General features: G+C 43.6%; 1 protein-coding gene across 1 annotated transcript in view; it reads left to right on the forward strand.

Moving 5' to 3' along the window:
• Positions 1–26,562, forward strand: part of LOC145398678 (uncharacterized) — a 90,159-nt gene that overhangs the window by 29,094 nt on the left and 34,503 nt on the right. The window contains exon 4 of the mRNA XM_080271482.1: positions 9,201–9,266. Coding sequence (XP_080127608.1) covers positions 9,201–9,266 — 66 coding nt within the window. The remainder of the gene's footprint in view (positions 1–9,200; positions 9,267–26,562) is intronic.

The raw sequence follows: 26,562 nt of genomic DNA on the forward strand, positions 1-26,562 counted from the left end.
TACACTCAAATTCCTTCCAAATTATTTTCATAGAGGGAATTTTCATTACTTCACAAACCTTTCAGGTCGATGACGTTCCTTGGTACTTTTTTCCAACATCCTTTACCACAAAACATTTCCTAGTTAAATGGAAAAGATATCATTGTAGTTAAGGGGTTAAGTAAAAGTTTTATTGCTTCGATTAGGGAGAGCGCCTGACATGTTTACCCAACAGTGGCACAGCAAAGACTGGCATCTCCCACTCGGGCGGACGGGCCGATGGGTGAGTGGGCGTGGCCATGGGGGCGGGGCACGAGAGAATCAGGGTAATGCAAACAGTATAGTAGAGATTTATGTAGGGTGAGAAGTGCTTGTAAGTGTAATTGTAGTGTTGGAGTGGCTTTAGATGTGTGTGTAGTCTGTGAACCAAGTGTAATCGGCCCGCATAAGCCGACTGGGTGCAAGCATATTTTATAGTATGCGACACAGGTTCAACCACGGCACCCCTTGTGTCCGCCAATGCAGTGTGTGGCCATGTGGACACTCCCAAAGTTCATTACCCTGGCGGGGCGCGAACCCTGGTTCACCCGTGTACGAAATGCACACTCTACCACTGTACCACATAGGCTCCATATATATATATATATATATATATATATATATATATATATATATACATATATATATGGTGGTAGGTGGGGGCGCTCACCATCCACTCACTCGATGTAGTGCTTCTCCCGGGTGTATGCCCTCTCCTCTCCTCCATCCTTCTTTCCTTCCATCCTCCTCTGTTTTTCTTTCCTTTATCCCTGGGGGTAGGGGGGTTTCAAGAATACTCCCCCAGTATCCCTGCTTGTCGTACGAGGCGACTAAAAGGGTTGGTGGTGGGTTAGTGTCCCACCCCGTAAAAAGAACTAACTAAAAAAGCAAATAAAGCGCCTCGGACCAGGACGGACCATACGTTGACGACTAAGGAACGGACAAAGGACATTCTTAGGGTGGGAACATGGAATGTGAGAGGAGTGAATGATGAAGTGAAAGAGAGAGAGATTGTCCAGGTGCTTGAGGATGCAAAAGTGGATATATGTGGATTGACTGAAACTAAATGGAAAAGGTGAAAGGATGAGAGAATGGGAATATGGTGTAGGTATATGTGCGGGAGTCAGTGAGAATGAGAGGGCAAGAGAGGGAGTATGTCTGATGATAAGCAAGAAGTGGAAGGAGAATATAAGAGAGTATGGAACAGTGGGTGCAAGGATTGTATGGGTGAGGATGAAAGTAGGTATACAAGCATGGGCGATTGTATGTGTGTATGCTCCAACAGAGGATCGAGTGGCAAGAGTGAAAGATGAGTTTTGGGCGAGAGTAGAAGCATGTATGGACAAGTTTGAGAGGAGCGAGAGAATGCTGTTCATTGGAGACATGAATGGCAAAGTTGGGAATGTACGAGTGGATGGAGTGGTTGGTCAGTGAGGTGTGCCAGCTGAAGTAGATGGGAATGGTAGTGCTTTGGTGGACATCTGTGCTGGTAAGGGGTTGGCAATAGCCAACACCTACTTTCGTCATAAGATGATCCACCGGTATACATGGAGAGTAATGAGGAGGATGGATGGTGAACTAGTTGAACGAAAGGCAATGATAGACTACGTGTGTGTGGATGAGCGAATGAGAAGACAAGTGTTGGATGCAAGAGTGTGGAGAGGGTGGGGGAATGGAGTCTCGGACCATCACTTAGTGATGGCCAACGTAGAGCTGCAAAGAAGGTGGTTGAGGAGATGAAGGGGAAGACAGGAGGAAGCAGCTCTTGTGAGAAGAGTGGAGAAATTGCAAGATAGTGAGAAAATGACAGAGTATAAGAGCATAGTGGAAGAAAGATTGGGAAGGTATGAGCTAGAGCAGATGGAAGGGGTGGAAGACGTATGTAAGATATTCACGGAAGAGATAAGCGCAGCGTGTGAGGCAGTTTGTGGAGTGAGGAGGAGATGCAAGGATGTGCAAGGGACAGCATGGTGGAATGATGGGGTGAAACGAGCTGTGGAACAAAAGAAGAAGGCATATGGTGAATGGTTGGCGAGTAGAGGTAGGGGAGAAGATGAGAGAGAGAAGAGAGAGGTATATGTGAGCAGGAGAAGGGAGGTTAAGAGACTGGTGAAGGAGAGTAAGAAGAAAGTGGATGAAGAGTTTGGGAGGAATCTGAATGTGAAATGGAGGGAGAGTAAGAAATTGTTTTGGAAGGAGGTAAAGAAAGTAAGGCAGTGTGAAAGGGGAAATAGTAGGGGAGTGAAAGATAGGAATAATAGATTGTTGGTGGAGAAGAGAGAGAAATTGAGATGGAAGGAGCACTTTGAGGATTTGTTGAATGTAGAGAGTGAGAGCAGTGTGAGTATAAGTGGTTGGGGAATGGCTGGGAGAAGAAGAGATGAGAGGAGGGAGGAAGAGATCAGTAGGGCGGAAGTAGTGGAAGCGAAGAAGAAGATTAAGCTGGGAAAGGCCCCAGGAATTGATGGAGTGTGTGGTGAAATGCTTAGGTATGGGGGTGAGATTGTTGTGGAGTGGATATGGAAGCTGTGTAGATTGGCTTGGGAAGAGGGAAGGGTTCCAGAGGACTGGAAATCAGGTATAATTGTTTCTCTGTACAAAGGAAAAGGGGAGAGAGAAGTATGTGGTAACCATAGGGGTATTTGCCTTCTTAGTGTGACTGGTAAAATATATGGTAGAATACTCATTGATAGGGTTAGGCATATGACAGAGGAGCTAGTTGGAGAAGAACAAGGGGGATTTAGGAAGGGAAAAGAGTGTGTAGATCAGATATTTGTTCTAAGATGTTTAGTGGAGAAGTATCTAGAGAAGGGAAGGAAAGTGTATGCTGCCTTCATGGACTTGGAGAAAGCTTATGACAGAATAGATAGGCAAGGTATGTGGAAGGTATTAAGAATATATGGAGTGGAGGGGAAATTGTTGAGTGCTGTGAAGAGTATGTACGAGGGAGCTAGGGCTACGGTGCGAGTGGATGGTGAGTTGAGTGAGTTCTTTGATCTCAATGTGGGACTGAAACAGGGGTGTGTGATGTCTCCATGGCTGTTTAATATATATATGGATGGGGTTGTAAAGGAGGTGCAAGGTAGGGCAGTGGATGTGGGGGTGGCCCTAATGAATGAGGGTGAGATTTGGAAGCTTCCGGTGTTGCTGTTTGCTGATGATACAGTATTGTTGTGTGAAGATGAATGGGAGTTGCAATGTTTGGTGAATGAATTTGGGACAGTGTGTAGGAGGAGGAAGCTGAAAGTTAATGTAAACAAAAGTAAAGTTATGGTGTTTGAGAGGAATGAAGTCACAGAGTGTGCAGTGAGGTTGGATGGTGAGGATATGGAGAATGTGAGTGCATTCAAGTACTTGGGTAGTGTGATGAGTAAGGATGGAACTTTGGGGGATGAAGTACGTGAAAGGGTGCAGCAGGGAAGAAAGGTTGTTGGTACACTGATAGCAGTGATGAGAAATAGGGAGGTGAGTATGGAAGTTAAGAAGTCTCTGCATGATGGCATTGTGATCCCTACCCTGACGTATGGAAGCGAGGCGTGGACCTTGCAAGAGGGGAACAAGTCAAGAGTGCGAGCAGTGGAAATGAGTTACTTGAGAGGAGCATGTGTAGTGACGTGGAGGGACAGGTTGACGAATGAAGAAGTGAAGGAACGTTGTGGGGTAGATGTGGATGTGGTTGAAAAGATTAGGAGAAATACACTGAGGTGGTTTGGACATGTGGAGAGAATGGAGAATGAAAGACTGACTAAGAGGGTCTATGTAGGTGAGGTGGAGGGAGGGAGAGCGAGGGGTAGACCGAGGATGAGGTGGAGGGATGGAGTTGAGAGGTATATGAGGGAGGGGGGGTGAGTTGGGGGGAGGGGAGTCAAATGGTGGGTGACAGAGTGACTTGGAGGCGTTTTGTCTGCGGCCACCCTTTGCGGGATTAGGGCGTCGGGCTATAGATAGATAGATAGATAGATTCTTTCCTTGTCCTTCTGCCTACAGTTGACTTTACACTCCCTTTTCTGTCTTTCTTTCCTTCATTCTTTCCTCTTCCTTGTGCCCGTGTTTGCCTCTACACTGAGTGACAAGCCAAATGGTTTTCTGTACACCAGGAAACCATTTACTACGCTGGGTTGTAACCATATAACCAAATTGTGGCGCCTGGTGGTTTAGTGGGTAATTAAGGCGCTTCAATCGGATTGAGCCTGTGTAGGGTTATATCCAAGGGGTGGTTGGGGTTTATTGCTCACGTAATGCCACTCAGTGATGAGTAAGACTGGTCACTCTCATCTTAAATGTCAGGACCAACTTGCCTAGGCCAGGGCTCGTACGCTCCTCATAGGGCAACACAGGTTTAGATGATGGATATATATATATATATATATATATATATATATATATATATATATATATATATATATATATATATATATATATATATATATATATTGTGAAATCATTAAATGCAGAGATAAGATGGTGAAGAGAGTTGAAGAATTTTACAAAGAACTGTATGCATCAAAGACAGTAGTACCAATAGCTAACTTTTCAGTTGTCACAAGTGAAATACCTGAGGTAACACCAGACGAAGTAAATATTTGTCTTAAAAATATGAAAAGAGGGAAGGCTCCGGGAGAAGATGGAATAGTAATAGATTTACTTTTGGTCGCCGGAGTAGAATTACAAAATAGGCTTGCTCACTTATTTACCCACTGCATAAAACAGAAGGAAATTCCCAAATCATGATGTAATGCAATAGTTATTTTACTCTACAAAAAAGGTGACTCAAAAGATCTTAGTAACTATCGACCCATTAGCTTATTATTTGTCATTTACAAACTCTTCAATAAAGTCCTAACGAACAGGATAACAATTTTGGAGGAAAACCAACCTCGTGAACAGGCAGGATTCCGAAGCGGGTATTCGACCATTGATCATCTACATACAATGAATCAGCTAATTGAGAAAACTATAGAATATAATAAACCACTGTGCTTAGGTTTTGTTGATTACGAAAAGGCTTTCGACTCAGTGGAGCACATAGCAATTATAAATTCATTGCGAGAACAAGAAGTGAATGAGAACATCGTAAACCTGCTCGAAAACATATATAAAGAGGGAACCGCTACAGTTAAATTACATAAGGACTCAGAAAAATATAAAATTGAGAAAGGCGTGCGTCAGGGAGATACAATTTCACCAAAATTATTTACAGCATGCCTAGAAAGTATTTTCAGAAAGCTAGACTGGGAAAACAAAGAAGTGAACATTGATGGAGAAAAGCTAAACCATTTAAGATTTGCAGATTACATTGTCCTAATCTCAGAAACAGCGAAGGCATTGCAAGAAATGTTAAATGACCTGAACAGAGAAAGTCTGAAAGTAGGACTGAAGATGAACCGAAGTAAAACTAAAGTAATGTTTAATCCACGAACACCAAAGAGGGTCATCAGAATATGCAATGAAATTCTTGAAGAAGTTGAGGAGTACAACTACTTGGGACAAGTACTAAGATTAACGAAAGATCATGATAGCGAAATAAAAAGACGCATTACAATTGGATGGAAAGCTTTCGGTAAACAAAGAGACATTATGAAAAGTAGCTTGCCAGTTTGTATGAATCGAAAAGTATATAACGAATGTATAATTCCAGCTATGACGTATGGTTGTGAGACCTGGAAACTTACAAAATCGATGGAAAATACATTAATCCGCTCTCAGAGAGCAATGGAGAGGTCACTGTTGGGAATATCTTTAAGAGACAGGAAAAGATCAACTTGGGTAAGAGAGCAGACTAAAGTCAAATATATTGTTGGGGTTATAAAGGAAGAGAAATGGAGATGGGGAGGCCATAGAGCAAAAATAAGGGATAACCGATGGAGCAAGAGGCTTACTGACTGGACACCAAGAGAATGTAAGCGAAGCAAAAAAAGGCCAGACAGGAGATGGAGAGATGAGATAGAGAAATTTGCAGGGAAAACGTGGCAAAAATTGGCTCAGTCTAGGAATTCGTGGAAAAGGTTGGGGGAGGCCTTTGTTCAGCAGTGGACTAGTTATAGCTGATGATGATGATGATATATATACCGATATATATATATATATATATATATATATATATATATATATATATATATATATATATATATATATATATATATATATATATATATATATATATATATATATATATATATATATATATGGAAAGGTTACAAGAGGATAAGAAAAAGGCAGAATATAAGAGAGAAGTGGAGAAACGCTTGGGCAAATATGAATTGGAGCAGATGGGGGACGTGGAAGGTGTGTGCAGGATATTTACAGAAGAAATATGTGCAGCATGTGATGTGGTGTGTGGGAGGAAGAGAAGACAGAGGGAGGTGCAAAGAACAGCGTGGTGGACTGAAGAGGTGAGACAGGCTGTGGCACAAAAAAAGAAAGCATACAATGGATAGATGAGAAATAGGGGCGTGGAAGAAGTTGAGAGGTGGAAGAGAGAGTTATATGCAGAAAGAAAGAGAGAGGTGAAAAGATTAGTAAGAGAGAGTAAGAAGAGAGTGGATGAGGAATTTGGAAGGAATTTGAGTGCAAAGTGGAGGGACTGTAAGAAAATATTCTGAAATGAGGTGAAGAGAGTAAGACAGGGTGGAAGTGAGGTTAGCAGGGGAGTGAAAGATAAAAATAGTAAATTACTAGTGGAGAAGGGAGAAAAAGTGAGCAAATGGAGAGAACACTTTAAGGAATTGTTGAACATACAGGATGGAAGTAATGCGAGTATAAGTGGCTGGGGAATGGGTGGGAGAAGGAGGGAGGTGAGAAGACAGGAAGAAATCAGTAGGACAGAAGTTGTGGAAGCAATGAAGAAAGTTAAATTGGGGAAAGCCCCAGGAATTGATGGAGTGTGTGGTGAAATGCTGAAGCTCAGGGGAGAGATAGTAGTAGAATGGATGTGGAAGATATGCAGATTGGCTTGGGAGGAAGGTAGAGTCCCGGAGGATTGGAAGTCAGGTATAATTATTCCCTTGTACAAAGGAAAAGGGGAAAAAGAAGTGTGTGGTAATCATAGGGGCATTTGTCTTCTTAGTATAATAGGAAAAGTGTATGGTAGGATACTTATTGACAAAGTTAGAGAAAGAATAGAGGAATTAGTTGGAGAAGAACAGGGAGGCTTTAGGAAGGGAAGAGGTTGTGTAGATCAGATGTTCATTCTTAGATCTTTAGTGGAAAAGTTTCTAGAGAAGGGAAAGATGTTGTTTGCAGCTTTCATGGATTTGGAGAAAGCATATGACAGGGTGGATAGACAAGGATTGTGGAAAGCATTAAGAATATATGGAGTAGATGGGAAGTTGTTGAATGCTGTGAAGAGTATGTATGATGGTGCTAAGGCTTCAGTGCGTGTGGATGGTGAACTAAATGAATTTTTCTCTTTGAAGGTTGGGTTGAAACAGGGATGTGTCATGTGTTCATGGTTGTTCAATCTGTACATGGATGGGGTAATAAAAGAGGTACAAGGTAGGGTAGTGGATGTTGGAGTGGCCCTGGTGAGAGAGGATAGTGTTTGGACTCTCCCTGTACTGTTGTTTGCAGATGATACTGTGTTGTTGAATGAAGATGAAGGGGAGCTGCAAGGCTTGGTGGATGAGTTTGGGAGAGTGTAAGAAACTGAATCTAAAGGTGAATGTAGGGAAGAGCAAAGTGATGGTCTTTGAGAGAGGTGAAGGCAGTGAATGTACAGCGAGGTTGGATGGTGAGGAATTGGAATATGTGAGTACGTTTAAGTACTTGGGTAGTATGATGAGTAAGGATGGAGGTTTGGAGGGTGAAGTGCTTGAAAGGGTACAGCAGGGAAGAAAGGTTGCTGGTTCTTTGAAAGCAGTGATAATAAACAGGGAAGTGAGCATGGAGGTGAAAAAGTTACTACATGACAGTATTGTGATACCAACTCTAACGTATGAAAGTGAAGCTTGGACGTTGTTGGAAGGACACAAGTCAAGAGTGAGAGCAGTGGAAATGAGTTATTTAAGAGGAGCCTGTGGAGTCACATGGAGAGACAGGCTGACGAATGAGGATATAAAGGAGCGTTGTGATGTGGATGTGGATGTGATAGGAAGCGTTATGAGGAACACACTAAGGTGGTTTGGCCATGTGGAGAGGATGGAGGGTGAGAGGCTGACGAAGAGGGTATATGTGAGTGAGGTGGAGGGGGGAAGAGGGAGGAGGAGGCCGAGGATGAGATGGAGGGATGGGGTGGAGAGGTATATGAGAGAGGGGGGTGTGAGTTGGGAGCAGGGCCGTGAAATGGCGGGGGACAGGGCGACGTGGAGGCGATTTGTTTGTGGCCACCCCAAACTGGATATATATATATATATATATATATATATATATATATATATATATATATATATATATATATATATATATATATTAAAATTTGTGTTTCTGTGTGTGGGTGTGTGTGTGTGTGTGTGTGTGTGTGTGTGTGTATGTGTGTGTGTGTGTGTGTGTGTGTGTGTGTGTGTGTGTGACAGGCAGAATTTGAAATATGTCATTTCATGAAATGACTAGTCAGTTTCTGAAATAAGGTTCAACCGGGTCGGATCCATTTAGGTTAGGTTAATTTTGGCAAATATTAGGTTTAATTTGGCCTGGTTAATTTTGACTGAGTTTAAATTAGGTTAGGTTTAGTTTGATTAGGTTAAGTTATGATATGTTAAATTAGATTAAGTTTTAGACAATTTTTCCTCACCACAATCAGTCTAAGCTATCTAGCAAAACCTAATTTTATCTTTAACCTAACCTAAACTACGCTAACCTAACGTACCCTCCCCAACTGGCCAATCTCCGGACAAGGAGGGCATGGCTTGTCGTTCTGGGGATATTATACTGTTGGTGTCCAGCGCAATATTTAAACTATCGTAACCTAGCTTCACCGAACTGAACACAAACTAATCTTCTCTACCCTAACTGATTCTTATGGAATTTAACCTAACCTTACCGAACCCAGCCATACCTAATCTAATTTATCCTAACCGAACCCCACCTAACCTTACCTAATCTAGCCTATTCTAACAGAACCAAACCAATAACATTGCCTAAACTAGATCAAACCAACCCAGTAGTGTAAATTTGTTGGTAAAAAGCCCGCTACCCGCACGATAATCGGTCCTTCTTTAACCAGTGTGCGTGTTTTCCTGTTTCAGAGGACAAATATGGGCCCAGGTTCGCCATCATGGAGGACACCGTCATCATCTCAGCCAAACACACTGGTACGTCAGACAATTGTTGGTAGTAGAAGTTGCAGCCCCAGACATATCTGGAATTGTACCCGATAGGTTGCAGACTGAAGCTGCCCATCTACTGCAGTCCGCTGTTCTCCTTTCGGAGGACAGGGAGGGTAATAATAATAATAATAATAATAATAATAATAATCCATCCATCCATCCATCATCCAATCCTACGTTGCCCCATGAGGAGCGTAGAAGCCCGGGGCTAGGCAGTTGGTCCTGACATTTAAGATGAGGGTGACCAGCCTCACTCATCCCTGAGTGGCATTACATGAACAATAAACCCCAATCACCCCTTGGATATAAACCTTCACCGGTTCAATCCGACCGGAGCACAATAATTACCCACTAAACCAGCAGGCGCCAAAATTTGGTTATATGGTTACCACCCAGCGTAGTAAATGGTTTCCTGGTGTACAGGAAACCATTTGGCTTGTCACTCAGTGTAGAGTCACCCACAGGCAGAAGGGAGAGGAAAGAATGAAGGAATGAAAGACAGAAGAGGGAGTGTAAAGTCACCCGTAGGCAGAAGGAAGAGATAAGAATGAAGGAAAAAAAGAGAAGAAGATGGAAGGAACAAGGATGGAGGAGAGGACAGGGCAGACACCCGAGAGCAGCACTATATTGAGTGAGTGGATGGTGGGCGCCGCCATAATAATATTAATAATAATAATAATAATAATAAACTTTATTTCCACAAGAGTTGTTATTCTTATTACATAGTATTGACAAGGGTATATACAACAGTGTACAATAGTCTACATAAATTGAGGTGCCTAAGTCAGAAGGAATTCCTTTAGTTTTACTTTGAATGAATACATATTACTGGCTTCTTTGATATTTAATGGGAGTTGGTTCCATATCTAAGGTCCTCTTACAGAGATGGATCTGACACCAGTGTTAGAATTAACTTTGGGGACATACAGGATATTTTGTTGTCTGGTGGTACTTTGAGTTACCCGATTTAGAGTAGGGAGAGATAGAAGATAATCTGGGTATTGATTGTATAATTGTTTGAAAACTTTGACTGCTGTGAGAGTTATTCTGTTAGGAATATTTAATCACTTTTGTTCCTTTAAGATAGGGGTAACATGATCATATTTTCCAGCTCGCCCATCTGCTATTTTAGCAACAAAATTGTGTAGTTTTTGGACGTTAATGAGTAAAGTGTTGTTTGTTGGGCTCCATATTGTAATGCAGTAGTTTAGAAGGCTTAATACAAGTGACTGAGCAATGACTAGCCGAGTTGAACTATCAAAACTATATTTAGTTCTGTTAATATACATTAAGGCCCCTGTAACCTTTTTGCTTGTCTCGTTCACGTGGGTGTAAAATATGAGGTTGCGATCCATGTACACTCCTAAGTTTTTGACACAGTTACTTGTTTTAATATGACTATCATCAAAATTAACAGTAGTGTTAGGAGGTATTTTTGCAATTAGCTGACGGGTCCCTATGAAGATACACTGAGTCTTGTTTGTGTGTGTGTGTTTTTTATTTTTGTTTTTTACGTGTCCGACTCTGGGCAAAGGCTTCAGGGCCTATACCTCGGGACAGTGACCTATCCCAAGGCCCAGTAGTCCTCCTACACCTCTACTTGTCATCACTTCGGCGCTAACACCCACCATCCATATTGAATACATGCTACGGCTGTCTCATACAGGATTGGTGTATTGGTATTAGCGGGGGTATTTTTACGACATGTCGGCGGGTCATCTGGTTTAGCATAAGTCCATTGCTTGAGAAATATCTTCTCGCATTATTCAGGGTTTCTTCTCCCTTATTGATTAAAGTAATTACTGTAGTTCATTTATTGTACCACTATGAAGGAATTGTGTGTCGTCAACATACTGGACTAGTGTGCAGTCATTAAAGGTTTGTGCCATATCATTGACGTATATATTGAACAGTATTGCGCCTCGAATTGAACCGTCAGGGACACCATATGCCACTTTTAAATTAGAGAAAACTGTATTTTGCATACACACTCTTTGTGATCTGTCACTAAGTTGTCAAACCAGTAGCTATTACTGTTTAGTTTAGCAAGAAGTATATTAGTTATGACTTACACTATCAAATGCTTTGAAGAGATCACAAGGAGTCAATAGAGATATATGTTTGTTATCCATGTTTTTCTATATATTTTCTGTTATTACTGTAAGTGCTGTATCTGTAGATAATATAGGTCGGAACCGTGTTGAGTATTTGATAGGAGTTTGTTGGTTTCTAGAAAGTTAGTTGATTAGCAACGATTTTTTCGATATTTTTTGAGAATATTCGTATACCTGTTGTAGTAATGTTTTCATTTTATTTCTAGGTTTAGGCACTTTATTTCTTGGTCTTTCATTTTATTGTGTTAGATTATTTTGTTCCAGTCTTTTTCCATATCTTCGTTAGCAGTTACAGGGTGGTCATTAGATATGCACTCTGTGGTGCGAGAGTCACCGGTTTGGTTTACACTTGCCGAATGTTTCATTATTTTCTTTATTAACTGCTCTTTTGTGACCCACACATTTGGTAGTCCCAAGCCTCTACAGTGCTTTAGTAGCTGCAGTTTAGTATAATTGGCACTGAGGAAATCTCTGGTAGGATTGGCTAAACTTGGTATGTTGTTCACTGTGGTTTGTCGTTGTTATAGGGTTGGGTTACTGTGGGTCACCATGTTTAGTCCTGTGACGAGTTTTCCTAGGTAAAGCACACGCCATTACTGTATGTTTGATGTTTAGGTACGTTAATTGTATATGCTATTTTACTAGACAGTCTTTCACAGAAGTTTATATGGTTACTAGTATGTTGGAGCACTTTTAACCACACAAAACTTAGGTATGTAGAGAAGCACAGACGAGAGTGACCTTCTCTCAGTGGACGCGAGAGAGATAGAGAGAGGGAGGGGGATGAGGGACGGTTGTATAGCTGGGAAATGAAGTCGCCCAGTAATATCGGTACCACCCCATGAAGGTGTGGTTCTTCAGCACACATATAAATGTTTTTTTTTCTGCTTTTATCCATGGTCCTTACTTTGCCTGCAGGATATGGAGTCCCATCTAGAATCCTGTCGCAAAGGGTCATATTGTAGGTGACACAGTTAACTTACTGCCACCACGCCCATAGCAATTTATTTGTAATATTACACCTTAACATTAGCTTGTTTGTCATCTGCATGAGTTTACTATTAATACAGTTTGCATAGGATAAAATCCTGAAGATGTGTAACGAAATTTCTAAAGCCAGTCGTAATACGACCACAAATCTATCTATCTATCTATCTATTGCCAGACGCCTCAATCCCGTTTGGGGTGGCCACAAACAAATCGCCTCCAAGTCGACCTGTCCCCCGCCATTTCACTGCCCTGCTCCCAACTCACACCCCCCTCTCTCATATACCTCTCCACCCCATCCCTCCATCTCTTCCTCGGCCTCCCCCTCCTTCTTCCCCCCTCCACCTCACTCACATACACTCTCTTCGTCAGTCTTTCACCCTCCATCCTCTCCAAATGGCCAAACCACCTCAGTGTGTTCCTCATAACGCTTCCTATCACATCCACATCCACACCACAACGCTCCTTTATATCCTCATTCGTCAGCCTGTCTCTCCACGTGACTCCACAGGCTCCTCTTAAATAACTCATTTCCACTGCTCTCACTCTTGACTTGTGTCCTTCCAACAATGTCCAAGCTTCACTTCCGTACTTTAGAGTTGGTATCACAATACTGTCATGTAGTAACTTTTTCACTTCCATGCTCACTTCCCTGTTTCTTATCACTTCTTTCAAAGAACCAGCAACCTTTCTTCCCTGCTGTACCCTTTCAAGCACTTCACCCTCCAAACCTCCATCCTTACTCATCAAACTACCCAAGTACTTAAACGTACTCACATTTTCCAATTCCTCACCATCCAACCTCGCTGTACATTCACTAACTTCACCTCTCTCAAAGACCATCACTTTACTCTTCCCTACATTCACCTTTAGATTCCGTTTCTTACACACTCTCTCAAACTCATCCACCAAGCCTTGCAGCTCCCCTTCGTCTTCACTCAACAACACAGTATCATCTGCAAACAACAGTACAGGGAGTTTCCAAACACTATCCTCTCTCACCAGGGCCACTCCAACATCCACTACCCTACCTTGTATCTCTTTTATTACCCCATCCATGTACAGATTGAACAACCATGGAGACATGACACATCCCTGTTTCAAACCAACTTTCAAAGAGAAAAATTCACTTAGTTCACCATCCACACGCACTGCAGCCTTCGCACCATCGTACATACTCTTCACAGCATTCAACAACTTCCCATCTACTCCATATATTCTTAACACTTTCCACAATCCTTGTCTATCCACCCTGTCATATGCTTTCTCCAAATCCATGAAAGCCGCATACAACTTCTTTCCCTTCTCTAGAAACTTTTCCACTAAAGATCTAAGAGTGAATATCTGATCTACACAACCTCTTCCCTTCCTAAAGCCTCCCTGTTCTTCTCCAACTAATTTCTCTGTTCTTTTTCTAACTCTGTCTATAAGTATCCTACCATACACTTTTCCTGTTATACTAAGAAGACAAATGCCCCTATGATTACCACACACTTCTTTTTCCCCTTTTCCTTTGTACAAGGGAATAATTATACCTGACTTCCAATCCTCCGGGACTCTACCTTCCTCCCAGGCCAATCTGCACATCTTCCACATCCATTCTACTACTATCTCTCCCCCATGCTTCATCATTTCACCACACACTCCATCAATTCCTGGGGCTTTCCCACAAATCAATGTTTTTTTTTTTTTTTTTACAATGTTTTCTGAAGCATGTGACGTTTGATCTGTGACTTTCCTGTATTGTTGCTGACTGCACTCTTAATGTCGTATGCAGGCTGGTCACGTAAAAAAAAAAAAAAAAAAAACAAGTGTTCCCTTAGTGACCATCAAAAACAAGTGTTCCCTTAGTGACCATCAAAAACAAGTGTTCCCTTAATGACTGTCAAAATCAAGTGTTCCCTTAGTGACCGTAAAAAACAAATGTTCCCTTAGTGACCGTCAAAAACAAATGTTCCCTTAGTGACCGTCAAAAACAAATGTTCCCTCAGTGACCATCAAAAACTGGGAACTTACTCACACTGGTGTTCTGAGTCTTAACATTAAATTGACAGTGGCAAGAATAGTTTCCACCCAACAGGCATTATGAAGGGCATGTGTGAGTGCGTGTGTGTGTGTGTGTGTGTGTGTGTGTGTGTGTGTGTGTGTGTGTGTGTGTGTGTGTGTGTGTGTGCTTGCGTGTGTGTGTGTGTGTGTGTGTGTGTGTGTGTGTGTGTGTGTGTGTGTGTGTGTGTGTTTATGTGTGTGTCCCCATGGGAGCCACCTTGTCGTGGTGGGAGGCTTGTGTACCCTGTAAATCTGATGGGCCATACCAGAGGGGGGATATCCCCCTTTCCTCAGCAGGAGGACAGGGTTACTCATGCAGCAGGGGCCATCAATGAGGGGTCACATTAAGTACTCCCAGGCCCACTCCCTTGTGAATGGCCCTTTGATTGGTTAAGACTATGGGAGTAAACCCTGGACAAAAAATTCTGGAGTGGAGTCCCACAGATGGCAGGGCTCAACAGACAGAGCTCCCGGCAGACTCCTGCAACCATGATCAGTAGATGGGCATTGTAAATCTTCTTGCCACCATCACAGCCTGAGAAGAGCCAAGTTATGTGGCTGTGAGGACTCCACACCCTCAGTATCACACCAAATCCAGTGATTGCGCAAGCACACTGCTGTATTCATCATGCACTTTATCCTTTCACCATTGGTTGCTGGCATGATGACATATAAGCAGGTCATGTCTTCGGCAGCATCCAATGCTGCTGAGCTGCTAGAAACAGGCGCACAATTGCTTACCCCTGATGAGGAGGGGTTTACATAAGGTAACTTGAACATTTGCTGCTCCACACCACCTGAGGAGATGACTGTGTCTGTCAAGGCATCCCACACTGCGGTCAAAAAGTCAAAGGAATCCCTCTGACTCTTGCTACCTGGAATATATGAACCTTGCTTGATACTGACCAGCACTCACCAGCATGCCGTCGGACTGCACTTTTTGCCTGTGAACTGAAAAGATATAAAATTGACACTGCTGCCTTGCCTAAGACTCTTCTCTCAGAAGAGGGCAACCAAACCGAAGCAACAGAAGGATATACAGTACCTGTTTCTGGAGGGCATACTTAGACAATGGGTAAATTTTTAGAAGTAACCAATGTTTTCTTTTATTATTATTTTTATGTTTTCCAATGCAAAATACTGTGTTTTAATTAGTTTTGACCTTCATTTTTGGGGGAAAATCACCCTTTTGGAATTTTGAGTAAAATTTCCAAAAGTGGGTTTATCCCCCAAAATCAAGATCAAAATTAATTAAAAACACACTATTTTGCATTAAACTAACCCAATCTAACCTAACCTAACCTAGGGCTAACCTAGGGCCTGACATAGACCGAGTGTACACGCCTGCACCAACCAATATGGCGCGACATTCATCCGCTACTGAGCGATAGCTAAGCCACTATATGACTACCCCTACAAAATTTGTTCCCCCAACTCAAATTAGGCTTAAAAGGTAAGGCTTAGTTAGAATAGTTCAGGGACGTAATATAATGAAAATTGGTAACGTTGGGTACTTCTAAAGTTATACCAGACAATGTAAGAGAAAACCATGGTACTGGTTTCGCAGTTCGAAGCAACCTACTAAAGAAGATCCAAGAATCACCTATGAGTGTATCAGAAAGTATGATGTCCTGGTGCATACCACTCTCTAAAGGTCAATATGTAATACTCATCAGTGCCTATGTCCCAGTGTTTGACTCTGAGGATACCATCAAAGATTCCATTAATGACTATGCAGATGCTACCATTCGCTCAGAACTACATAATGACAAACGCAACTTGCCTGTAGATTTTAATGCTAGAGTAGGAAAAGATAATCACTTCAGGCAGGACATTATAGGCTGCCATGGAGTTGGTAACAAGAACAACAATGTCCATAGACTGCTTTCTTTATACTCAGAACAGTCTGGTCAAAAACACCATTTTTCAACTGAAAAACAAAACAAAAACAAGACCACATGAATGCACCCACGAACTAGCCATTGTCACCCGACTGACTGTCATTATAAGGTTGTGACAATGAAGAGAAGTTCTTATAACTCGAGCTATGAGAGGTGCTGAGGTCTTAATAGATCATAACCTTATATGAGTACTCACCAAACTGCAACTCATCGTCTCCCACAAATGTGCTGTTGACCAACCTACAAGTATTAAACTGTATTTTAAAGGATGTGGCAATTTGTAACACCATCTGCAACACTAAGACTGACAAACTCTCCAAATGCCCACCATTTGATCCAAGCAAAAATGCACCAAACCAAGAGGCAAAGTGGCTGAACGTTAAGACACTGCATCAATACAATGCAGAAGGAATGCAAGGCTTCTCTACTCACTGCCATAAAGACTCGTGTGATGAAAATACTGAGGGCATACATAACCTTCTTGCCATGAAAAACAGAACATAGCAATTGGTTGGCTTATCCTAGCCTGTTTACCCTAAACTCTGAATTCCAGAATCTTAGAAGTGAAACCCAGAGAAAACTGTATGACATGAGGAACAAATTGTGGACTTAGAAAGCAAAAGAGCTGCAAACACAGGCTGAAAATAATGACCAACACGGGTTCTTCAAGTCCACAAGAACTACTGTATCTATGGGCCAACCAAACACAACATAGTCCCTCCTCAATCAACCAAAGGAGAGCTCCTGAAAGACATGCAAGCAGTCCTAGAAATATTGCCAGAATAAAACAATATCTTACTGAATCATAGAAACCAAGTGGAGCCTAATATATTTAATAACATCGCAGATGATGCTCCTTAAGTGGCGGATTATGATGTCCCACCTACACGTGCAGAAACTGCTCAGGCCATCCAGTCTCTAAAAAAATAACAAAAGCCTTGGCCCTAATAGTATACTCTCTGAACTAATCAAAGACGGTGGCCAATTACTTCACCAGTACCTCTATGATACCAATCTGACTGACTAGAATCAAGAACTAATTCCGTCTGAATGGCTCACTTCTGATAGTGTAACCATCTACAAGCAGAAATGGAACCGCTGAAATTATGACAACAGTAGAGGTATCTTGCTTCTTGTGAATGCTAGTAGAATACAAACCAAGATAATTATGTGCAGACTGACAAAACAGTAACTCAACACTTCCTGAAACATAATGTGGATCTCAGAAGGAAGGAAGGCCTGTGATATCATTTTTATTGTCCGACAGATTACAAGAGAACTGCCACGAGAAGAACCGTGACTTGTATACTGCATTCTCTGATCCTGCAAGTGCATTTTACACTGTCAGCATAGAAGTTTTATGAAATATTTTGTCAAAATATGGAGTTCCAAAAAAATATTTTCTTATCATCCTGAAGAGCGTTCTTGACAACATGAAAGCTCGTGTGTCCATAATTGGGAGCAGATCCGAATGCTTGAACGTGGACGTGGTACTAAAGCAAGGATGTGTTTTGGTTCGTGTCATTATTAACATCTGTTTCACGGCAGTCACCCTTTTATATCAACAAGAAATGAACCCTGATGATGGGATGAAAATGCAGTTCTGTCTAGACTCTAGACAGTAACTAATTTAATCTCAGACGTTTTCAAGCACAATCAAAGACTTAAATGACTCATATCCCGGAGCTGCAGTATGCTGATGACCGTGCTGTCCTTGCATATACCCTAGAAATCCAACAGCAGAGTCTCACCATCATCTCCAACATATACCATGCTGTGGGCTCTGAATAAAATGTAAAAAAAAAAAAAAAAAAACGAAAACACATATCAGAGCAACAACCCAGCAAGGCCTTTTGCATTTTAGATAAATGGATAAATGATGAAAATATAAAACAGATGGAGATTTTTACCTACCTCAGAAGTGTGCTAACAAATAAACATAATATTGATGGGGAAGTCCTTGCACTAATCACAAACACCTTAGCCACTTTTAGATGTCTCTAATCCAGAGTCTTTGAAACACAAGCTTGGGTGTAGAAACGAAGGTGTCAGTATATACCGCTATATGTCTCGCCACCCTCTTATGTAGTGCTGAATCCTGGACTACCTACCAGTACCACATCAAACAGTTTGAGTTCTTACACATTTACCCTGCTGCAGGGGGTCACCTTGATGTGGTGGCAGGGCTTGAAGCATGGTTGGCTGTGCCACCTACGTTGGAGGCATGCCTACCTTTGCAGGGTGTGGCATTTGTCGGCCTCATGGACAAAGCACCCCCTACGTCACTGGTGGAGGAGGTCTGCTGGTGATGTTAGTCCCTGCCCATTTGCCACCTAGGGCGGGACTGTTACCTCCCCACGTATTTGCTGTGTGTGGCATCCAGTAATACTGGGAGACGGGAGTCCTGGAGGTTGAGCGATGCTGCACGATGTGCCCTGCAGCTAGCAATACACCTCTTTGGTCCCTCATTCTGGCTAGACGGGTGGCCTGGTTGGGCCTGACCAGGTCAATCGGCTGGTCATGCGTTGGCTAGGGTCAAGTGGACACTGAGGGTGCCTTGTGGCTCCTATCGTCCTGGAGTCACCCTTGCCTAGGTCCCCCTGTGGTTACCCACGTATACTCTCCCGCTACCTCTGGAATCACCAGTGGTGTTATCCCTGGCACATGACTTCCCCTTGTTTGGCTCCATGGTGGGTGGAGGGGTGGGGGAATGAAGGTTTTTTTTGAAGCACATGGCCACTCAAAACAAAAATTTCGTTGTCGACTCTGGCTCTGTCCCTGGCGACTCCCTTATTGCCACCTTGGAGCCTTACCAGGCCCCTGGTGAATTTCCTCCTTTGCCTCAGCATTCAACTGGGACTGGGAGGCGATCATGTCGGGTAGGTACGGCCTTGGGGTTGAGCACAGAAGAGTTCGTGCCGGCTTCGTACACAAAGTATCTGGTGCTGAAATCATCCGTAGGAGGGTCAGTCCTAGATGTTGATATTTTTGAGCTGCACCGTGCCATAGTGTCAGCTTGTGGAAGAGAGCCCAAGATCTCCTCCCAGGGGGATGGAAGCATTCTTATTGAGGTGTCCTCCCCAGAGGAGAGCTCCTGGCTAATGAAATTGACCTTTGTTGCTGGTTCTGCTGTTACTTGTGTTCCTCATGGAACCTTCATCCAATGTAAGAGAGTCATTTTCTCTCGTGACATCCTCAGATACTCAGAGAAACGATTGTTGGAAGAGGTTGTTGGTGAAGGTTGAGCGCCTTCAAAAAAAGATAGATGGGATCTTGACCCCGACTCCAACATTGTTCTTGACATTTGATAAATTGACATTGCCTAGGTCCGTGAAACTGACATGGCTATTGCTTCCTGTGAAGCTGTATGTGCCAACCCCAAAGCACTGTTTTCACTGCCAGGGGTATGGACGTGTTAGCCGATTTTGCCACCGCTCACCGGCTGGTCTTCCTGGTGTCTGTACCTCCTGTGGCAGACCAAGTCATGCCAATGACTGTCTAGGACCCCTTAAATGCTATCACTGTGGGGGCCCTCATGCGGTATCTTCCAAAAACTGTCCTCGCTACTGCCTGAAAAAGGAGATTTTATCGATTCGAACACTTGAGAAGGTTTCATTCCCTGAGGCTAAGAAGAGAGCCCAGACTCGCTTCTTTCAGCCCGGTGTTACTTATGCTTCTGTTCTTTCTGGAATACCAGTACACCGCCCTATGTCTCAGAGACAGCCTCGACCCAATCCAGTGCCCACTGCATCATCTAGTGCTTTGCGGGATGCTGTCCCTATCGTTCATACTGTTTGTGAAATTGAACCTCGCGCACCCCCTACTGCGACTGTTTCTGACCCCACTTCGGTGGCTGATGACTTGCACACTTCTGTGGTGATGACACATGTCCATGTTGACCAGACTCCTTCTCCTGTCCTACCCAGTCTGCCCAAGGCTCTACCTGTACCTGGCAAATGTCACAATTGTTCATCAGAGTCCTCTGAGCATGAAGACCGGCCACCTAAGGTCTTTGTTGTCGACCCTTCTGTCGACACCTCTCCTCTTCCCTCTGCCCAGCAGGCTGAGGGACCTAGCCAGGCGACATCCGAAACAGCAGGTTCACCTCCGTTACCATCCCCACCTGGGGATGTTGTTGTACAGCTCGTTGGTGCTTCAGATCAGGAGCATGGGATGGCCTCTTCAAAAGATTCGAGTCCGGTGGACTCTACTTCCACCTCTGGGGCTTCTGGTGGGAGCACTGGCCGTCCTACATCTCCAAAGGCAGCCCCCAAGCTGCCTTCCAGACAAACTGGTCTGCCCACTTCAAGAAAGAATGTTGAAAAACTTACTTCCTCATCCCCATGCTTGCCATCGGGTGTTAGACAGAGGGTGCGTGTTTCTGGTGTTGGGCAGGCTCCTCCAAAGGGCTCTCATAAGCATCAATCCAAACCCACCAGAGGGTCAAGGCTGTCTCGCCCCTCATCCTGATTCTTCCTTCACTATGGGTACTAAGGCATTCTCAGCCTGTATACTACAATGGAATTGTAGAGGTGTCATGGCAAATTGGGAAGAAGTGCAGTTATTACTCTCTGCTTTGAACCCGTTATGTGTCTGTCTTCAGGAGACAATTGTGGGGGACAGACAGTTCCCTTCTATTAGGGGGTATGAGGTCTTCCATGCATCTCCTCCTGGTGGTCACAGCAGTGGATGTGCGATTCTGTGCCGTTCTGATGTCCCTTTTATTTCCTTTGAGATACAGTCCCCTTTCAAGTTCTAGCAGTACAGATGCACGTTGGGAGGTGCTATATCATCTGTTGTCTGTACCTCCCACCTTCCATTTCTGTTATGCATGCTGATCTAGAAACTTTATCAGCCAGCTTTCACCCCTTTTCCTACACCTTGGTGACCTTAATGGCTGCCATCCTTTGTGGGGTGACTCGCTTTCAAATCCCCGGGGTGATCTCTTTGCCTCTTTGGTTGGGGATTTTGATTTGGTTGTCCTAAATGATGGGAGGCCGACTCATTTTCATATTCAAATTGGCACGTATTCTGTCATTGACCTTACCATTTCCTCCTCTGACTGTGCCCTTGATTTTTCTTGGGAGGTTTTGGATGATCTACATGGTAGTAACCATTATCCTGTAATGGTCCAGCCTATTCGCTCTGTTCCTGCAGCCCGTATGCCATGCTGGTGTCTGGACAGAGCTGATTGGTCTCTCTTTGAGGAACTATGTGTATTTGCCAACAGGGTTACTCATTTTTCAATTATCGATGATCTATCTATCTATCTATATACCTAGGCTGCTTCCCCCAAGGAAAGGGAGGTAGCCGAGACAGGACGACTCACTCTCCATTTACTCATCCATTCAAACACATTCATTCGCATCTTAGCCCCAAAGGGGAGAACGGACAGATCCTCACCGCATCACACCGCACAAGGGTCAACTGCGCAATGCAATCGGTGACATCCACAGCAGGGCCCGACAGCAGAACTGGTTTACCCCTGCCACATCATAACAGACACATCCCCTTACCCGCACCTGACCTGACTAGCTGATCATACCAAATGCGGGAGAATATCCCCTCAGGGCTGCGTCATCACTTATTCATTCACAATTTCTTTCCATTTATTTCTGTCACGCACAGCCACTCTTCCTTGCTCAACAGACATCCCTCTCGCATCCAGCGCTCTCTTCACACTGTCCATCCATCCTATTCGTGGTCTTCCTCTCAGTCTTACACCTCTCACATCAGATCTAGTTATCTTTTTCACCAATCGCTCATTATCCATTCTCTCCATATGCCCAAACCATTGCAACACCCTCTGCTCAACTCTACCAGCCATCTCCCGAACAACTCCAGTTCTCCTTCGCACTTCATCATTTCGCACTCGATCCATACGCGTCACTCCACACATACTCCTCAGACATCTCATCTCCATTACATTCAAACTTTTCCTCTCTGCTACACCCATTTTCCATGTTTCAGCCCCATATAATGCAGTCGGTACCACAACACCCTCATACAGCCTTCTCTTTACGTCCATTCTAAGCGAACGACATTTAAACACTTTTTTCATTCCTCCCAGCACCTTTCCTACTTCATTTATTCTAAACTTCACTTCTGCATCTATTCTTCCATCCACAGCAACATGTGACCCTAGATATTTAAAACAATCTACCTCCTCAAGCAACTCACCATTCAAAACTATATTCATCCCCCTACCATCTATCAACCTCGATGATGCCGAACATTATTTTACTAAGACCATTTTCTCAGTAGGGGTTCATTCCATCCCACGGACTTCTGGTGTTTTTCCCGGAGATCTGTGCCATGGTGGAATGATCACTGCTCCATAGCAAAGAGAACTTACAAAGCAGCTGCCCGTCGGTTTTTGCAAATCGTAATGTTGTTTTTCTAAAGATACAGTTTCGCAAAGCACGTGCTCACTATAGATGGGTCATGAAGAATGCTCGCCGTAACTCTTGGAGGTCATATGTTTCTACAGTTACATCCTCAACTCCAATGTCTATGGTGTAGAAAAAGGTGCGCAAGATTTCTGGTAGGTTCTCGGCCCCCTCCCCACCGGTGTTGCGACTTCACAGAGAACTTGTGTCTGCACCAGATGCAGTAGCCTCTGCCTTTGCAAATCAGTTTTATGCTGTCTCAAAAAAGGATTCTTCTGAGCTGTTTGCTACCTTTCGTAGGAATCAGGAGAGACTGGGTCTTGACTTTCGTTCTCGTGGCGGAGAGACATATAATTTAGACTTTAGCCTCCGTGAGCTGCATGATGCCCTCTCAGAGTGTAGTGACACTGCTCCTGGGCCTGACAACATTCCATACACTTTGCTTCGTCATCTGCCAACTGATTGACTTCAGTTTTTATTGGACCTTTTTAACAGGGTTTGGAGTGAGGGTTCTATTCCCAGGAATTGGAAGTTGGGTATTGTCCTCCCCATTCCTAAGTCTAGTAAAGATCATTCCCAGGTCACAACTATCGCCCTATCACTTTAACATCATGTTTGTCCAAGCTGTTCGAAAATATGGTCAATGTCAAGCTTATGTGGTTTCTGGAGAAAGGTTGCTTTCTCTCTACATCGCAGAGTGGTTTCCGTAAGTTACGGTGCACTTCAGACAATCTTATCAGGCTTGAGGCGTCGATCTGTGAAGCTTTTGCCTCTAAGCAACGTCTTGTGGCTGTGTTCTTTGACCTTGAGAAGGCTTATGACACTGCCTGGCATCATGGCATCCTCCAACAACTTCATGCCTTTGGTTTACATGGTCGCCTGACTGTGTTGCTTGGAGACATCTTGACTGATCATGTGTTTCGGGTTCGTGTGGATTCTACCCTCTCTGTGCCACTATGCCAGGAGGAGGTGTCCCAAAAGGGAGTGTCTTAAGTGTTTCCTTGTTTGCAGTGGCCATCAATGGTATCGCGAACACTTTGCCTGCTGGGGTATTCTCATCCCTTTATGTGGATGACATGGCTATATGGTTTTCTGGTTCCCGCATGTCTACTATTGAGTGGCGTATGCAACTTTCCTTGGACAAGATTTCTGCCTGGGTCACTTCCAAGGGTTTTCGGTTTTCCCCCTCTAACACTGTGGCTATGCACTTCTATAGGATGAGAGGGGTACATCCAGACCCTAATCTCCAGCTTTGTGGCAGGAGACTTCGTTGTGTGACAGAGACGAAATTCTTGGGCCTGACATTTGACTGTCGTTTGACATGGGCTTCACACTTGGCAAATCTTAAAACATCATGTATGAAGGCTCTCAATCTACTGAGGGTTCTGTCCCATACCTCTTGGGGTGCTGATCGGAGGATGCTCTTGCACTTGTTTCAGGTTTTTGTAGTCTCCAAACTGTCATATGGCTGTGAGGTATACTCCTCTGCCACAGAGTCCAGACTAAAAACTCAAGATGCTGTCTATCACGCTGGACTTTGCCTTGCAACTGGGGCTTTTCGGTCATCTCCAATTTCCAGCTTGTTGGTGGAAGCTGGTGTGCCTCCCTTAGATCTACTGCATCATTCTGTTGCAGCATGGTGCTGACTCTGGATTCGTTGCCTTTCAAACACAATTGTCTGTGAGTGTGTGACAAATCAGTCTTGTTTTCTGTGTTATAGTAGACACCCTCGCATCCCTCGTCCATTTGGCTATAGGGTTCGGGATATTATGGAAGAGTTTGGTTTGTCAGCAGTACCTGTCAGTCCTGTTTGGATCCCGAGGGTTGCACCATGGATATTGCCCAAGGTAACTTTCTGTAGGTCTTTTGCAGGCTCAAAGGATTCTGTAGCTCCTCAGTGCTGTTTACAGTTATTTTTAGAACATTCTTCTAGTCATGGTGGTTCTGTACCTGTGTATACTGATGGCTCTAAATCAACATCTGGTGTTGATTTTGGAGTGGTATTTCCCAATTTTAGCCGTGGAGGTAGTCTTCCTTTGGTTGCCTCAGTTTTTACTGCAGAGTTGTCAGCTATCGTTTTAGCCCTGAAGTTGGTGTTTACTCACCCTGACAATTATTTTACTATTTTTAGCGATTCTCAAGGGGCGCGTTTGGCCCTGGAATCTTTTAACCCTTCCCATCCTATAGTTTTAGCTATCTTGGAGTGGCTCTTCCTCATTCGTCGTCGGGGGAAGGGAGTAGATTTTTGCTGGGTTCCCGCACATGTTGGTGTGGTTGGCAATGAGGAGGTGGATGCATTGGCTAAGCATGTGGCTTCTCAACAGCCCCCAACCGAATATGCGCTTCCTGCTTCTGATACAACACTTTACTTGCGGCACGGAATTCGCATGTATTGGCAGAGATGCTGGGATAGTGTCGCTCATAATAAGCTGAAAGAGGTCTTTCAGAGAGTGGCTATGCCAAGGGTTCTCCCTTCCATGCCTCAGCGATTTGAGGTGGCTCTTGCTAGGCTTCGTATTGGGCACTCTCGGCTTACACATGGGTTCCTGATGAGTGGTGAGACTCAGCCATACTGTGATGATTGCCTTGTTCCCCTTACTGTCCATCACTTGCTGGTCAAGTGCTCGAGTTTGGGGGACCTGCATCAGAGTTTCCTCCATAGGCATAGAGGAGCAGATGGGGTCTACTGTCTCTCCTCGATGCTTGGTGGAGCCCATAGCGATTTTACTGATGTTTTTAGTTTTCTTCAGGAGGCGGGCCTCCTTCCACTTTTATAAGTAATTGATATTTTCTTTTAGCTATTATTATATTATTTTTAGTGTTTTATTTCTAGTAATAGTTATTAACTTTATCTTGAGTATGCACTATTTATTTCCCATGTCTTTTGGTTTGTTGTCCGGCGGCATATGACCCTGGCAGTTGCGCCGCCAGATTTTAAATATTTTCAATCAATCAGTCTTACACATCTAATGGTTACGGCACATCCTAGGGCTCACATGGGAGGATAAAGTCCCCCATTCACAAGCTCTCCAGCAGGTGCAGTCAACTGGCATACTGTAGAAACCATGTTGGCTAAAAAGCAGCTGAGATGGGTCAGACTCGTGTTCCACATGCCTTAGCACCGCCTTCCCCAGCAGGTTCTGTATGGCCAACTCCCTGTAGCACACTGCGACTCATGGGGACAAAAAGGAGATCTAATGATCATATAAGAACAACTCTTAAAGAAATGGAACATCATACAAATAGATTTTGAAACCAATATCTCGGACATAGAACAATAGCGAGGCCTCTGCAGCAAAGGAACCATTCATCTTGAAAGCTCTGAACCTGGCCGCATAAGACCATTGACATAGACGGCATAACCAAAACTAAGCTCTCCCGGCAAACCAGAACTTGACATACCGACTGTGTGGCAAAGTTTGCGGATTCAGGATTGCACTGTGCAGTCACACACATAGCGCCAAAGACAATGAGAAACACACCATCCTTGTGAGTATCGTAGGCGTCATCTTCTGTAGCAGAATGACAGCTCTAAGTAAATGTGTGTGTGTGTGTGTGTGTGTGTGTGTGTGTGTGTGTGTGTGTGTGTGTGTGTGTGTGTGTGTGTGTGTGTGTGTGTGTGTGTGTGTGTGTGTGTGTGTGTGTGCGTGTGTGCGCGCGCGCGCACAACTATTTAGGCATGTGGGGTAGAAAAGAAATTATTAAGTACTTGACTGATGACTGAATAGATACGTGGCATAATTCCCTGGAAATATTTTTGGTAGTTCTCCTGCTTTTTTGTTTTTCTCTTACTGTTTTCGAACCCATTCTACTCAAAATATTAGTCTGAAATCGGATGATGATG

This window comes from Coenobita brevimanus, chromosome 46 (assembly GCF_032717465.1).
Source record: "Coenobita brevimanus isolate Jiangsu-jjx chromosome 46, ASM3271746v2, whole genome shotgun sequence".
NCBI classification, from domain to species: Eukaryota; Metazoa; Arthropoda; class Malacostraca; order Decapoda; family Coenobitidae; genus Coenobita; species Coenobita brevimanus.